This window comes from Macaca nemestrina, chromosome 9 (assembly GCF_043159975.1).
Source record: "Macaca nemestrina isolate mMacNem1 chromosome 9, mMacNem.hap1, whole genome shotgun sequence".
NCBI lineage: Eukaryota > Metazoa > Chordata > Mammalia > Primates > Cercopithecidae > Macaca > Macaca nemestrina.
In genome coordinates this window covers 3,583,894-3,598,463 of record NC_092133.1, presented here as the reverse complement: position 1 = coordinate 3,598,463, position 14,570 = coordinate 3,583,894, and the positions used below count along the sequence as shown (strand labels likewise).

The window sequence follows — 14,570 nt, the reverse complement described above, 5'->3', positions numbered from 1 at the left end:
CCAGCCTTTCTCCCTGGCTGCCCTTAACATTTTTTCCTTAATTTCAACCTTGGTGAATCTGATAATTATGTGTCTTGGGGTTGCTCTTCTCCAGGAGTATCTTTGTGGTGTTCCCTGTATTTCCTGAAGTTGAATGTTGACCTGCCTTGCTAGGTTGGGTAAGTTCTCTTGGATAATACCCTGAGGAGTGTTTTCTAACTTGGTTCCATTCTCCCTGCCACTTTCAGGTACACCAATCAAACGTAGATTTGGTTTTTTCACATAGTGCCATATTTCTTGGAGGCTTTGTTCATTTCTTTTCACTCTTTTTTCCTCTAATCTTGTCTTCTCACTTTATTTCATTAATTTGATCTTCAATCACTGATACCCTTTCTTCCGCTTGATCGAATCGGCTAGTGTGAAGCTTGTGTATGCTTCACCAAGTTCTCGTACTGTGGTTTTCAGCTCCATCAGGTCATTTAAGCTCTTCTCTACACTGACTATTCTAGTTAGCCATTTGTCTAACCTTTTTTCAAGGTTTTTAGCTTCCTTGTGATGGATTAGAACATGCTCCTTTAGCTAGGAGAAGTTTATTATTACCGACCTTCTGAATCCTACGTCTGTCAACTCGTTGAACTCATTCTCTGTCAAGTTTTGTTCCCTTGCTGACAAGGAGTTGTGTTCCTTTGGAGGAGAAGAGGCATTCCTGGTTTTTGGAATTTTCAGCCTTTCTGTTCTGATGTCTCCCCATCTTTGTGGTTTTATCTACCTTTGGTCTTTGAAGTTGGTGACCTACAGATGGGGTTTTGGTGTGGATGTCCTTTTTGTTGATGTTGATGCTATTCCTTTCTGTTTGTTAGTGTTCCTTCTAACAGGCCCCTCAGCTGCAGGTCTGTTGGAGTTTGCTGGAGGTCCACTCCAGACCCTGTTTGCCTGGGTATCACCAGTGGAGGCTGCAGAACAGCAAATATAGCTGCCTGACCCTTCCTCTGGGAGCTTCATCCCAGAGGGGCACCCGTCTGTATGAGGTGTCTGTCGGCCCCTACTAGGAGGTGTCTCCCAGTGGGGCTATACAGGGGTCAGGGACCCACTTGTCTGTTATTGGAGCTCGAACGCCATGCTGGGAGAACCACCTGCACTCTTCAGAGCTGTCAGGCAGGGATGTTTAAGTCTGTAGAAGCTGTCTGCTGCCTTTTGTTCAGATATGTCCTGCCCCCAGGGGTGGAATCTAGAGAGGCAGTAGGCCTTGCTGAGCTGCGGTGGGCTGCAGTTCGAGCTTCCCTGCCACTTTGTTTACACTGTAAGTATAGAACTGCCTATTCAAGCCTCGGCAATGGCGGACGCCCCTCCCCCAGCCAAGCTTCAGCGTCCCAGGTCGGTCTCAGACTGCTGTCTAGCAGTGAGCAGGGCTCCATGGGCGTGGGACCTACTAAGCCAGGCACCAGAGGGAATCTCCTAGTCTGCCAGTTGCGAAGACCGTGGGAAAGGTGCAATATTTAGGCAGAAGTGTACCATTCCTTCAGGTGCAGTCACTCACAGCTTCCCTTGACTAGGAAAGGGAAATCCCCCAACCCCTTGTACTTCCCGGGTCAGGTGATGCCCCGCCCTGCTTTGGCTCGCCCTCCGTGGGCTGCACCCACTGTCCAACCAGTCCCAGTGAGATGAACCTGGTACCTCAGTTGGAAATGCAGAAATCACCTGTCTTCTGCGTCGGTCTTGCTGGGAGCTGCAGATTGGAGCTCTTCCTATTTGGCCATATTGGAAGCGATCTCCGCCTAAGCTATCAAAACTGTTAATTTAAATTTCTATTGTGAGATTTATATTTGGCTGTTTGACAAAGATTTTGATTTTGAAATTCTTTTTTTTTTTTTTTTAATATCACACATCACAGAGTAGAAGGAAGCCTCTTTTGGAGGTTTAACCAAATGTTCCTGAATAGCAGGTTTAAGTGTTCTCTCTTTAGTCTTGCGGCTCAGTGCCATCATTGGCAAGTGGCCATCCCCATTCTTGGCTTAGGTATACTGACCCCCTTTGTTTACTATTCTATCAAAATTTATTTATCAAACACTAAATGCCACACAGTAGTCTAGGCACTGAGGATACAAAACATAACACTAAGGGTCACAGACAACAAACGGTAGACATATATGTTATCAAGGTAATTTTAGGTAGTAATAAGTTCTGCAAAAGAAAGAAATAGGCTATGAAAAATGGGAACTGGGATAGGTGGGATACTTTATTTAGATTGGACTGGAAGGTGTATCTAAGGAAGAGAGTTCTTTTTTTTATTAAGAGACAAGGTCTCACTCTGTCACCCAGGCCAGGGTGCAGTGGCGTGATCATAGCTCACTGCAGCCTCAAACTTCTGAACTCAAGCATTCCTCCCACCTTGGCCTCCCAAAATACTGGGATTACAGGTGTGAGCTACTGTGCCAGCAGGGCCATCAGGAGAATGAAAAGGAGCCAGCCCTTGGGAGAGCTAGGAAGAGCTTTTAACCGAAGTACAGAGTGTCAGAGCAGAAGGCTAGTGGGGCTGGAGAGTGGTGAGGGAGGGGAGAATGTGACATGAGGTTGGAGTGGCAGGCAGGGGTCAGTGACCTTGTGGGGAATGATAACATTCAGGTCTTATTCCAAGTGCAGTAGCAATGACACAGTTCCATTCCTGTCATAAGTCAGTTACTCTGGCTGCTGGGTGGAGAATGGTTTGAAGGGGGAAGGGTGCAGAATAGAAGCAGGTACCCCGGTTAGCAGGCTGCTAGGCCAGGTGAGAGATGAAATGATGTCATGGTCTGAGTGGGATTATATTTTGGAGGGGAACCCAGAAAACCTGTTGATGGAGTAGATGTGAGAGTGAGAGAAATGGATTAATCAAGGTTGTCTCCTTTTTGATTTGAGGAACTGGATGGATTTTGTGAGATAGAGATGCCTTGGGAGGAACAGGTTTAGTGAGAGGTGTTTGATAGAGCTCTGAGTGCAGATGTTGAGTGTATAGTCTGGAGGTGAGGGGAGAGGCCTGGGCTGGGAAGAACTTGGGAGTTATAATAGCAGCGTCATTTAGAGCCATAGGATCGGATGAGCCCACTCCAGGACAGTGAGTGTGGATAGGCATAGAAGAGGACTCAGAACCAAGGCTGGCACATGCTGGTGTTCAGAGGCTGCCAGAGATGACAGAAATGGACAGAGTCTGAGCAGTTCGGGAGGGCAGAGGAAACATGGAGAGCCAAGTGGAAGGTGTTGCAGGAAGGTGGTTGTGGTCACTGTTACTGAAGGTTACTGAAGGGTCTGTGGAATGAAGAAAGGGCAGCAGCCATGAAGTGGAACGTGGTGTAGGGAGGCGCTTGGCTCCAGAGACACACTGCCTCCATCACTCAACGGTTTGTAATTGTCCTAGTCCATTTGTGCTACTGTAATAGAATACCTTAGACTGAGTAATTTTTAAGCAACAGATTTATTGTTCACAGTTCTAGAGGCTGGGAAATCCAAGATCAAAGCACCAGCAGATTCAGTGTCTGGCAAGGGCTTGCTCTCTGTTCCCAAAATGGCACCTTGTTGCTGTGTCCTCACTTGGCAGCAGGAGAATAAGGGCAAAAACGGACTAGCCAGCCTCAAACCCTTTTATAGTGGCACTGTTCCCATCCATGAGGGCAGAGCCCTCTTGGCCTAATCACCTCCCAAAGGTCCCCTCTTAATTGCTATCACCTTGGATGTTAATTTCCAGCATATGAATTTAGGAGGGACATATACATTCAAACCATGGCAGTGATCTAGGTCAAGTTATTGAACCTCTTTAAGTTCCAGTTTCTTCTGTAAAATGGATGTTAAAGACAGTACCTGTTATTGTGAGGATTAAATGAGTCTATACATGAAGCACACTTAGAATAGTATCTGGCCCAGAATAAATTGTAGCTATTTGCTGTTACTATCACAGTGGCCTCTGATGACCCCTGCTCAATAAAAGTAGAATAGAGAGAGGATTCCCCGTCTCTGGATTTACCTGATGCTTCCCTTGCGCTTTCTTTCTTTCTCCATAGACACATATCAGGTGGGACTGGTCCCAAGGTTTAGATTCTTGGTATAGTAAGCAAGTGGTTCCCACTTGAGGCATTTTGCCTAGATTCTGTTTTGGAAATGTTCATGTTTGGTTGGTCCTGAAGTGTATAAATCCTACTTTGACATGTAATCTTTCTTTTTGATTGTAGTAGTAGAAAAAATTAACCATGGTATAGTGAAAAAAGCACAGGTTTTATAGTCAAACAAACTTGGATTTGTTTCTCAGCTCTGCCATTTATTAGCCGTGTATCTTTGGGCAAGTTACCCAAGTTATCTCCTGTGTTAATTAGGGTTCTCTAGAGAAACAGAACTAACTAAATAGGATAGGTACAGATAGATGTGAGGGGATTTAGGAGGCTGAGAAGTCTTGCCATCTGCCCTCCACTCTCTGGAGAACTAGGGAAGCTGGTGGCGTGGCTCAGTCCAAGTCTGAAGGCCTGAGAACCTGGGGGGCCGGTGATGCAAGTCTTGCAGTCTAAGGGTTGGAGAACCTAGAGCTCTGATGTCCAAAGACAGGAGAAAATGGATATCTCAGCTCCAGGAGGGAGGAATGGGGCAGGAGGGGTGGGGGATGGGAGTGTGCGGAGGAGAGGGAGGGAGAGAGAGAAAGAGGGAGAAAGACAGGATTTGCTTTTTTGCTTTTCCTCTGCATTTTTTTTTCCTAGTTCTTTTCAGGCCTTCAACTTACTGGATGGTGCCCCTCCCCCCCACCATATTGCTCCTTACTCAGTCTACCGATTCAAATGCCACTCTCTTCCCGAAACAGCCTCACAGCCATGCTCAGCAGTAATGTTTTAACAGCTGTCTGGGTATCTCTTAACCCATTCAAGTTGAAACCTTAAACCAACCATTGCACCTCCTCTTTAACCACTTACTAACTTGAGATGATAACATGCTAAAATTTTGCACCTTTCAAAATTGTCTGTAGGCTAGGTTGTTTTATGTTAAGGCCTTCTCATAGTTTATGGCACAGAGTAGGTCGCCCATGAACGATAGCTATTTCTGGTCATCTTTGAGCTCTTCTGAATGCAGATCCTTTAAAAATGTTTATATATTTATTTTCTATTTTCATTGTTAAAACTGTTACGTTAAATCCAACAAAGTATTTGTAGTGAATTTTAGTGCTGCAACGGTTTTAGGACTTCAGTCAGATGCCCTTGATGTTCTGGAGAACTCTTTTGCCTTAAATGATATTCCTGTTGCCTTCTTCTGAAGATTTGTCTGTTACCATTGCCTCTGTGTTATGAAGATCTCTTCTTTTGGGAGCTGATTGAGTGGAGGCAGTTGTGGTAGTTCTCAGCCTTCAGCAGGAATTGTAAGAGGTCGTTTACTTCTCAGAATAATTGTTACTCCACTGGAAACCAGCAGGAATGTAAGAATATAAGAAGAAATCAGATTTTTTTTTTTTTTTTTGAGACAGAGTTTTGCTTAGTCGCCCCGGCTGGAGTGCAATAGTGCGATCTGGGCTGACTGCAACCTCTGCCTCCTGGGTTCAAGTGATTCTCCTGCCTCAGCATCCCAAGTAGCTGGGATTACAGGCACCCGCCATCATGCCTGGCTAAGAAATCAGATTTTAAAAGATTGGAATTTGTTTTTATGAGTCAGGGTGCTACCTGTTTTGTTCTGGTTTAAGATCACATTACCTTGTTTCTACTTAGTATTGCCCTGTTTTTAGATTTGTATTACTTTTTGATTAGAATTCAGTTGTACTAAAGGAAGGGCCGTTTTCTGATCCTTGCACAATGCCCAGTGCGTAGTGGGCACTCCATAGATGTTAGTTGAAAGACAGAAAATAATGAGCTAGAGGATGGTAATGTAGGCATGCCCTACTCGTCAACTTTTCTGGTCATCTTTGATCTGAGTGTGCTGTTGTGTAAAAGAAAATAGCACAAACGTCTTTAAAACTTTTGAGAGTCTGTACTAAATCGCTGTCTCAGAATGCCTTATCTTTTTGTTCTTTTTTCAGATTATTAGACGTTGTTGATTTTATGGAATTTTCATATAAGTACATTTTAAAAATGGAAACAATTAAAAATATTGTTGCACAAGGGTTTTCTAAAATATTAAAAATTAAGGTAGTAAAAGAGCACCCAAGAATGTAGGAGATAGAGGATAAAAACCAAATACGTATGACTTTGCTTCCCACTTTATCTACAAACTTTATTTGGGTAGATATAACCTGATTGGGTAAGGCTCTAAATAAAAATAGTATTTCAAGCCCAGTGGAAATCTTTCACTCTTGGAAAAATACAGTGTATATATTTTAAAAACTTTTAACAATATAATTTATCAATAAATTTTATTTCCTACAGGTATAATGTGAATACAGATTTTTATTGGTTTCAAAAAGTTTATATTAAATTGACAGTCCTATGAGGGAAGGATATATCTTGGTATTTCTCAAAGTATATCATTTATAAAGACCTACATAAATAGCTTACAGTAATTGTGCTCTAATTATTTAGAAATTCTGTTACTAAATATGTTTTAAATTCATGCATCAGATATCACATCCTGTCTTGTTGAGGGGCCTCAAGGAAATTATCAAACAATGCAGTCATCTTATTTAAAAGGCATGTACATTGTAAATAGACTGGAAGCAAGTAAGCTAGCAAGTTATCTGCCTAGTGTCCAGCAGCCTTGCAGGAGTTAAAAGCAAAATTTATCAGACATCAATAGTTTATTGAAAAAATAGTCCTTTTTGCTTCATAATTTGCAGAAGGCTGCAACTGTCAGTCATGATGTACTGCCTCTTGAAATTAGTCAATAGAGCAAACAGCAAGAATTGCTGTGGGCAGAAAATAAGCACTGTAATCATGACATAACTGGGGTCAGTGATTTATGGATTTCAATATAGTAGTAGCTGCATATGATTGAAAATTTACTAGGTCACTAGTGCACCAAAAATTTTATTCACAGCCTCCAGGCATCTTTTGAAATGTGCAACAAAATAAAAACCTCTGAACCTGTTTTGACACTGCAAACTCAGTGGATGACATGCCAGCCCAGTGAGTCTCATTTAAATGTAAATGTGTCATAAACTTTTGTACCATACTCTTTAAAAATGCCAACTACTTGAAGGAATATTGCATGTGAAACTGATTTACATATCAAAGTAGAGAAAAAGGACCTTGTAATAATCAAGTTTGAATTCTTTTATTTTAAAGTTGGAAGCTGAAGGTGTTCCTGAAGTATCTGAAAAATATGAAATTAGCTCTGTTCCCACTTTTCTGTTTTTTAAGGTAAGGATAAAGGTGGTACAAGAGATTATCCATTTGTAGGGTGCCATGGGGCTACCTATTTTGTTTCTTTACCCTCTCCCTAATCCCCGAATATTAGGTGTTTGGCTGTTTCTGGCCCTCCACCTTTCTTCTGATAGTCTCATTTTTGCACCCATGCTGAAAAAGAAGACCATGCCAGCTGCTTGCCAACATCTTACATGGACTGTGTAGGGCCAGCAGCCAGAATCAAGAGCTTCTTGATCAAAATTCAGATATGTGGTGTGGAACCCCAGTGTTCCCTGAGTTGGTTAAATTGGTTGTTCAGAGCATGTGCCTGGACATAATGGAACCTCTGACTGGTTCTGGTTTGATGAATGAGTCTTAGGAAGCATGTGCACAACTGTGCTGGGCACCCATGGGTGTCATCGTAGTTCCCCAAATGCCTCATTTATACTTAATAATAGATTCATCCCAGCCAGTGTGGGGGCCGTCTTTTTTGTATTATATTAGACTGACCTGATTTGACTTTGAGATGTTGCGGTGTTTTCTCTGTGTGTTTCCAAGAAAAGAAAAAAAATTATTATGTATTTCTAAAATTGAGATGCAGTGCAGGCAGTTGGCAATGAGGGTTTCTTTTTTTACATCTCCAGTAATACTGTTGTCCCCTTTAAAAATTTGCTAGAACAATGTCATTATTATGGAATGCTGCACGTATTCTAAATAACTTTTTAAACTTTAGAATTCTCAGAAAATCGACCGATTAGATGGTGCACATGCCCCAGAGTTGACCAAAAAAGTTCAGCGACATGCATCTAGTGGCTCCTTCCCACCCAGCGCTAATGAACATCTGAAAGAAGATCTCAACCTTCGCTTGAAGAAATTGACTCATGCTGCCCCCTGCATGCTGTTTATGAAAGGAACTCCTCAAGAACCACGCTGTGGTAAGAAGCTGCCTTTAAGATAATATAAACAAAATGGGTGCTTTCCCAGAACAGGGTATGGTTGAGATGGGCATCCTCTTTCCAAGCTATACTATACATCTTATACTTGTGTTCACATACCTTTAAAATCAGAAAGTTTATAACTCCCAGTGACACTATAGAAGAATTAGTTTGCAGGCCGGGCGTGGTGGCTCACACCTGTAATCCCAGCACTTTGGGAGGCTGAGACGGGCGGATCACAAGGTCAGGAGATCGAGACCATCCTAGCTAACACGGTGAAACCCCATCTCTACTAAAAATGTAAAAAAAAATTTAGCCGGGCGTGGTGGCGGGCGCCTGTAGTCCCAGCTACACGGGAGGCTGAGGCAGGAGAATGACGTGAACCCGGGGGGCGGAGCTTGCAGTGAGCCGAGATCACGCCACTGCACTCCAGCCTGGGCGACAGAGCGAGTCTCCGTCTCAGAAAAAAAAAAAGAAAAGAATTAGTTTGCATTATGGACTCAGAATGTTTGAACCAAAAGGAGTCTTGGAACTCATCGAATTCAGATTTTTGCTTTATACTTAAGTCCTCAGACTCAAAGATAGAGGTGACTTGCCCAAGATCACCTGGTAAGCAGAGTTAGGATTAGGTTCCAACTGCTGTATTGCTGTCTCTTTTGCCTGTTTAGCTGCTTTTGCTGTTAGCAGTTATTTTTTCTTTCTTGGCAGCCTCCTGTTTTTCACCTAGTTCAGATTCAGCAATTAAAAAATTTGTGGAATATTTTAGTGTTTTTGTGTCCACCCTGTGTGCTTTTGCCTCCCCTGCGTCATCACTGTCTAATGATTCTCTTCCCGCATTGCTGTCATTTCCAGTTTATAGCTGCTAGTAATGGAAAGATTCCGAAATCTTGGCCTGTAGTCACTCTTACTTTCTGTACACATGGATGCTTATAATTTTGTCCTTAAGTAAGTTTTAGAGTTATTTGACCCCTCTGGTACTGGGTTTATGTTGTTTTCTTTTTACTGTGCCTAGTACAACATTAGTATGCTGCATAATTGAGCATTTAATGCCATTTGATGATGCTGTTGAGACTCTAAGAGTATTTGTATCAACTACACGGGAGGGACTTCATTAAGATGGGGCAGTAACACTGAGTATGCTCTTAATGTGATTACAGCATGTCCAGAGTGACTTTATAAAGATAGCCAAGCTTCTAGTGTGAATTTGATTCTAAATTCTTCCCTGTAGGGCTATTAAATTACATATTAGGTTATGATTATGTCTAGTTTTAAAACTAAAGTTTCATGATGAATTCTTATTTTTTCGAGATGGATTTTCGCTCTTGTTTCCCAGGTTGGAGTGCAATGGTGTGATCTCAGCGGGCCGCAACCTACATCTCCTAGGGGTCAAGCGATTCTCCTGTCTCAGCCTCCCGAGTAGCTGGGATTACAGGTGCCTGCCACCACGCCCGGCTAATTTTTTTGTATTCTTAGTAGAGACAGGGTTTGTCTGTGTTGGTCAGGCTAGTGTCGAACTCCTGACCTCAGGTGATCCGCCTGTCTCGGCCTCCCAAAGTGCTGGGATTACAGTCGTGAGCCACCTGTGAATTCTGTCTTAAAAATATCTTTTAGTTCTGCCTAAAAAATTTCACTGCCAGTATTTATGTGTCACATAATGCCTGCTGTTTATGTATTGTAAAGCTAACTTAGTCTGTACTAAACTAAAGGTAGCAACAGATAGTCTCTGTTGCGTTTGTTATTTTGTTTTTAACGGGGGTTGCAAATGGTTCACATTCACCTTCTTCCATGAAACATGAAAATCATTTCTTGTACTTTATGTGGTAGCCACTAAATGGGAACTTACCACTTCAGTCGAATGGATCGTATTCAGCACCTTCATTCAGATCTCAGGTACAGTAGAACTGGCTATGAAATGTGAGTGAAGCACACCTACAGTGAAATCTCTACAATATTGTCTCCTTTGGGGTTGAACAACAGCAGTCTCAGTCTTTTCTGAATGATAAAACTAATGAAAAGGCAGGTGGCAACACTGAAGCTTGGGGAAGGGGTGCTCAGAGGAGAAGGGTGTCCTGGGAAGTGTGCTACACTGGATGTCATGCCAGGCGAGCCTCAGGCCCACCCCTGCGGCCTTAGCAACTTTGGAGACAAGTCAGGTACCCTCCTTATGCCTTTAATTCCTTCTAGTGCTGTTGGGAATAAGATTGGCTGTTGGAGCCAATCTTGGAGGGCCTTTTCAGTGCAGATATTGTATGATTATTCAAGTAAATTAGAGAGAAACTTAGAAATTATAATTTTTCTGCTTACCTTTCACTTTATTAAACTGAATTTAGAATATACTAGCATTTTTATATTTATGTTAAACTTATATTATTTAAATTATATTTATATTATTATAATGGAGTGACATTTGGAAGACTGAACAAATAATAGAATAAAAAAGAAACTTTGAAATAGTTCAGGGCTGGGCGTGGTGGCTCCCGCCTGTAATCCCAGCACTTCAACAGGCTGAGGTGGGCGGATCGCTTGAGGTCAGGAGTTTGAGACCAGCCTGGCCAACATGGCAAAACCCTGTCTCTACTAAAATACAGAAATTAGCTGGGCGTGGTGGCATGCTGTAATTCCAGCCACTTGGGAGACTGAGGCAGAAGAAGCGCTTGAACCTGGGAGGCAGAGGTTGCATTGAGCCGAGATTGAGCCACTACACTCCAGTCTGGGTGACAGAGTGAAACTCCGTCTGAAAACAAAACAAAACAGAACAAAACACGTTTCAGAGCCATCTGAAAACATGGTGTTATAGATATTTAATACAAGACAATAAATATTTTGAGATACATATGATTGAACGGTTAGTTTCTTCTTTCAAAGTACTTGTTTTCTATATAATTTTTATAACTACATTTTCAATGGGTTTTTCTGTTTCCTGATATTTTCTGTTACATGTCTTTCTGTCTTACATAGTAAATAGATCATTTAAGAATGTTGCTGTTCTTTAATAAAATACTTAGGATTAATTGGAAAATATTTTTAAACTGTTTTTTTTTTTTTTTTTTTTTGAGACGGAGTCTTGCTCTGTGCCCCAGGCTGGAGTGCAGTGGCGCGATCTCGGCTCACTGCCATTCTCCTGCCTCAGCCTCCCGAGTAGCTGGGACTACAGGCGCCCGCCACCTCGCCCGGCTAATTTTCTTGTATTTTTAGTAGAGACGGGGTTTCACCGTGTTAGCCAGGATGGTCTCGATCTCCTGACCTCGTGATCCGCCCGTCTCGGCCTCCCAAAGTGCTGGGATTACAGGCTTGAGCCACCGCGCCCGGCCTAAACTGTTTTCTTATGGGAACGTAAGTCCCCTGGACCCTCTGCTGTTCCTTTCCGAGCCTGCTTAGCGGAGCGTTGTTTTTGCTTTTCTGCTGGCATTTTAGAGAAGGGTGTAGGCAAAGCCCCCTTTATAAAAGCACTGGCCGTCTCATCTTGTGAGCACGCATGTGGCTGCTCTTTCCTTATTTTGCACTAAATTAGCTTTGAAAGCGCTACCTCTGCTAACACCGCTGAACTCCACTGTGGAGTATAACGACGTCTGTTTAGTTGGTCCCCACTTTGCTTTCTGCTAATCAGAAAAACATGAATGAAAAACATTTAAATTTTATATCTAGAAAACCTTGAAAGCCATTTTTAGGGTTTCTGCTGGAGCCCCATTGGACTCAGCCCAGCTCCTGCACAGGTCATGTCTCCATCTTCTTATCCTTCACGTGGGCTCTGCCTGCAGAATTGTATGGTGTGTTATGAGCCTGACATGTAGATAGGGTCTCAGTTGAAAAGAATTGGATTGTCCTTATTCGTGATCCTCATGAAGACAGGAAAATGCTTGTTTTAGGAAGAGTTTCCAGAAGCACTGAAGTATATGTCATCTTAAACAGAATCTTAAATCCTTGAGCAGGTTAATTATTTGGGAATTCTTATAGCTATTTCAGTTAACAAAGCTTTTAGCAAAGCAAAAGGTATTTAAGTCATAGTCAGATATTCCTCCTGCAGTGAGAGTCATCCAACCCGGCTCTTACTTTTAAATCAGTATCAGCCACAAAATCAGGTTTCAAAGATGTTTTTTAGGGTTTATTGTTAGGTAGTGATGAGATGCAGTGTTAGGCACCTATTCACATCATGAGTAGAAATGACTGGGGGTGGAAATGGGGATTCTGTGGCAGTTAAACATTACTTTTCTACATTTAAATATTTTTATTGCATGCATGCATTTTTCTTAAAAAAAAGTGTGTAAATATTTTGTTACTAGAATAAAGCCTTCTTGCCATCTTATCCTGAAGCATAACATTTCTAGTCTGCCACTTTAACCCTTAAAAATGAAACACTACCAATCAATCTTCCTAGTCTGCATGTAATTGCCTAAAGCTAAAATAAAGCTTTTTCTCAGCCAGTTACAGTAAAAATGAGTTAATATATTGGCAACAGAATAACCATCAGCAATCAGCCGTTAGCTGTTTACTAATGAACTCCCAGATGAATAAAAAAATTTCAGAATCAGTGTTTTACTTCAGGCTGTACATGAACTTCACACTTCAGATGTAGAAAAAGCAACTTACATGCTATACAAATAAATACTAGTGCTTCATCTCAATAAACTGCAGATTTGGAAAATGTTTGGAGCTCACTTGTAGATCCATGTTTTAATAGTAAATATGATTTTGGGTGACATCAGTAAAGCCCTTTCTTGCAATTAATCTTATATTGAATTTTATGGTTTGATTTTGTTTAAAAACAATTGCTGATACTGCTAAGTCTTTTAGAAATTTTGAATCTGAAGAATAGGTTCTTTTCCAGTGAATTATAACTGTGTTTGAGAAGAAGAATGAGGCATGAAAGAGTAGGGCCCTACAAAGTACTGGGAACAATGGAAGAAGAATTAGCTTATGGAAAGAAAAATACTTTTTTTTTCCAGACTAGGCTAATAGGTTTATAAAAGACTGATATTCACACTCTTATTCTTCAGTTCTAATGTCATAATAAGATGATGTCAAAAAAGTACAGAATAAAAATGTGTCACAAAAGTATAATAAAATCATGGAACATAAAATTGTCACTATAGTGTAGTAAAAAAAATTACATTACATACTTTAGGGAATGTAAATAGTTTTAAAAAAGAAACTGTCAAGTTATGACATGAGAAAGAATACCGTCAATCTATTGATGGTTCATATATAACAACAGAGAAGATAGCTTTAAAATTCAATGTACTGTGTGTGTTTCAGACTACAGGAGAACACAAGCCTTCTTGATTTTTAATTTATCCTACTTAGAGATAGTGAAGATTGAGAACTACCGAAGTGGGAACTCAGGAAGTAGTAAAATGGCAGTAGAAACGAAACAGCATTGGGTTTTTAGTATAGTCAAGTAGTAGTTAAAAATAACAATTGTAGAATTTTTTCCTCTGCCCAGAATTGATTCTTGTAGGTTCACAACAGGAAGGCTGGGAGGGACTGTCCAGAGCGTCAGGTCTCCTGATTACTAGGAAAGTGCTGAGCGGAGGCCACCCATGGCCTCATCATGTGTCACCTTGGTGGGTGGAGGGAGCAGGTGTCAGATTCAGATTTCTGTTTTTTTTTTAAAGACAGGGTCTTGCTCTATCACTCAGACTGGAGGCTGGAGTGCAGTGACAATCTCATAGCTTGCTCCAACCTCAGACTTCTGGTCTCAAGTGATCCTCTTACCTTAGTCTCCCCAGTCTCTGGGATTATGGGTATGCACCATCACCCTCAGGTCTCTGCTTTTTGGCTAGTGCTATTTCTTCTGTGACAAAAAATGTCCAGGATATTGAAGAGTAACTTTAATAAATACACACACCACTTTTTTTTTTTAATACTCACAATTGTGTCAAAAAGTTAAGTCATATCTGAGTGTGTGATATGGTTCAAGGTCAAATAAGGGGATCCAGGAATTTATTTTCTGTTTGTATACTATTCAGCCATGCTAATTAAATCACCAGCAAAATAAGGCAGGCGTCTATGTCCATTAGATGATGTGTATGCTGAACTAATGTATTATCATGTGTACATGTTTCGAGAGAGAGAAGCTAAGTGCTTTATTTTCTTTTTTTGTGTACAGGTTTCAGCAAGCAGATGGTGGAAATTCTTCACAAACATAATATTCAATTTAGCAGTTTTGATATCTTCTCAGATGAAGAGGTTCGACAGGGACTCAAAGCCTATTCCAATTGGCCTACCTATCCTCAGCTCTACGTTTCTGGAGAGCTCATAGGAGGACTTGATATAATTAAGGTTAGAATTGAGAAGTCTGTGCTTTGTAAATAAATTCCATTTAGAGCATACTTTTTAAAGTGTGATAAATCTAAGATACAAATTTCTTATGAATCTATAT

The 14,570-nt window shown here is 41.3% G+C and overlaps 1 protein-coding gene across 2 annotated transcripts in view; it reads left to right on the top strand.

The window, feature by feature from the left end:
• Positions 1-14,570, top strand: part of LOC105470768 (glutaredoxin 3) — a 43,888-nt gene that overhangs the window by 16,683 nt on the left and 12,635 nt on the right. The window contains exons 3-6 of one of the 2 annotated variants that reach the window (XM_071068916.1): positions 6,949-7,037; positions 7,197-7,271; positions 7,990-8,191; positions 14,298-14,470. In XM_071068916.1, the coding sequence (XP_070925017.1) occupies positions 8,152-8,191; positions 14,298-14,470 (213 nt within the window). In that variant the 5' untranslated portion in view covers positions 6,949-7,037; positions 7,197-7,271; positions 7,990-8,151. The remainder of the gene's footprint in view (positions 1-6,948; positions 7,038-7,196; positions 7,272-7,989; positions 8,192-14,297; positions 14,471-14,570) is intronic. The other variant, XM_071068915.1, reaches the window with a different exon arrangement.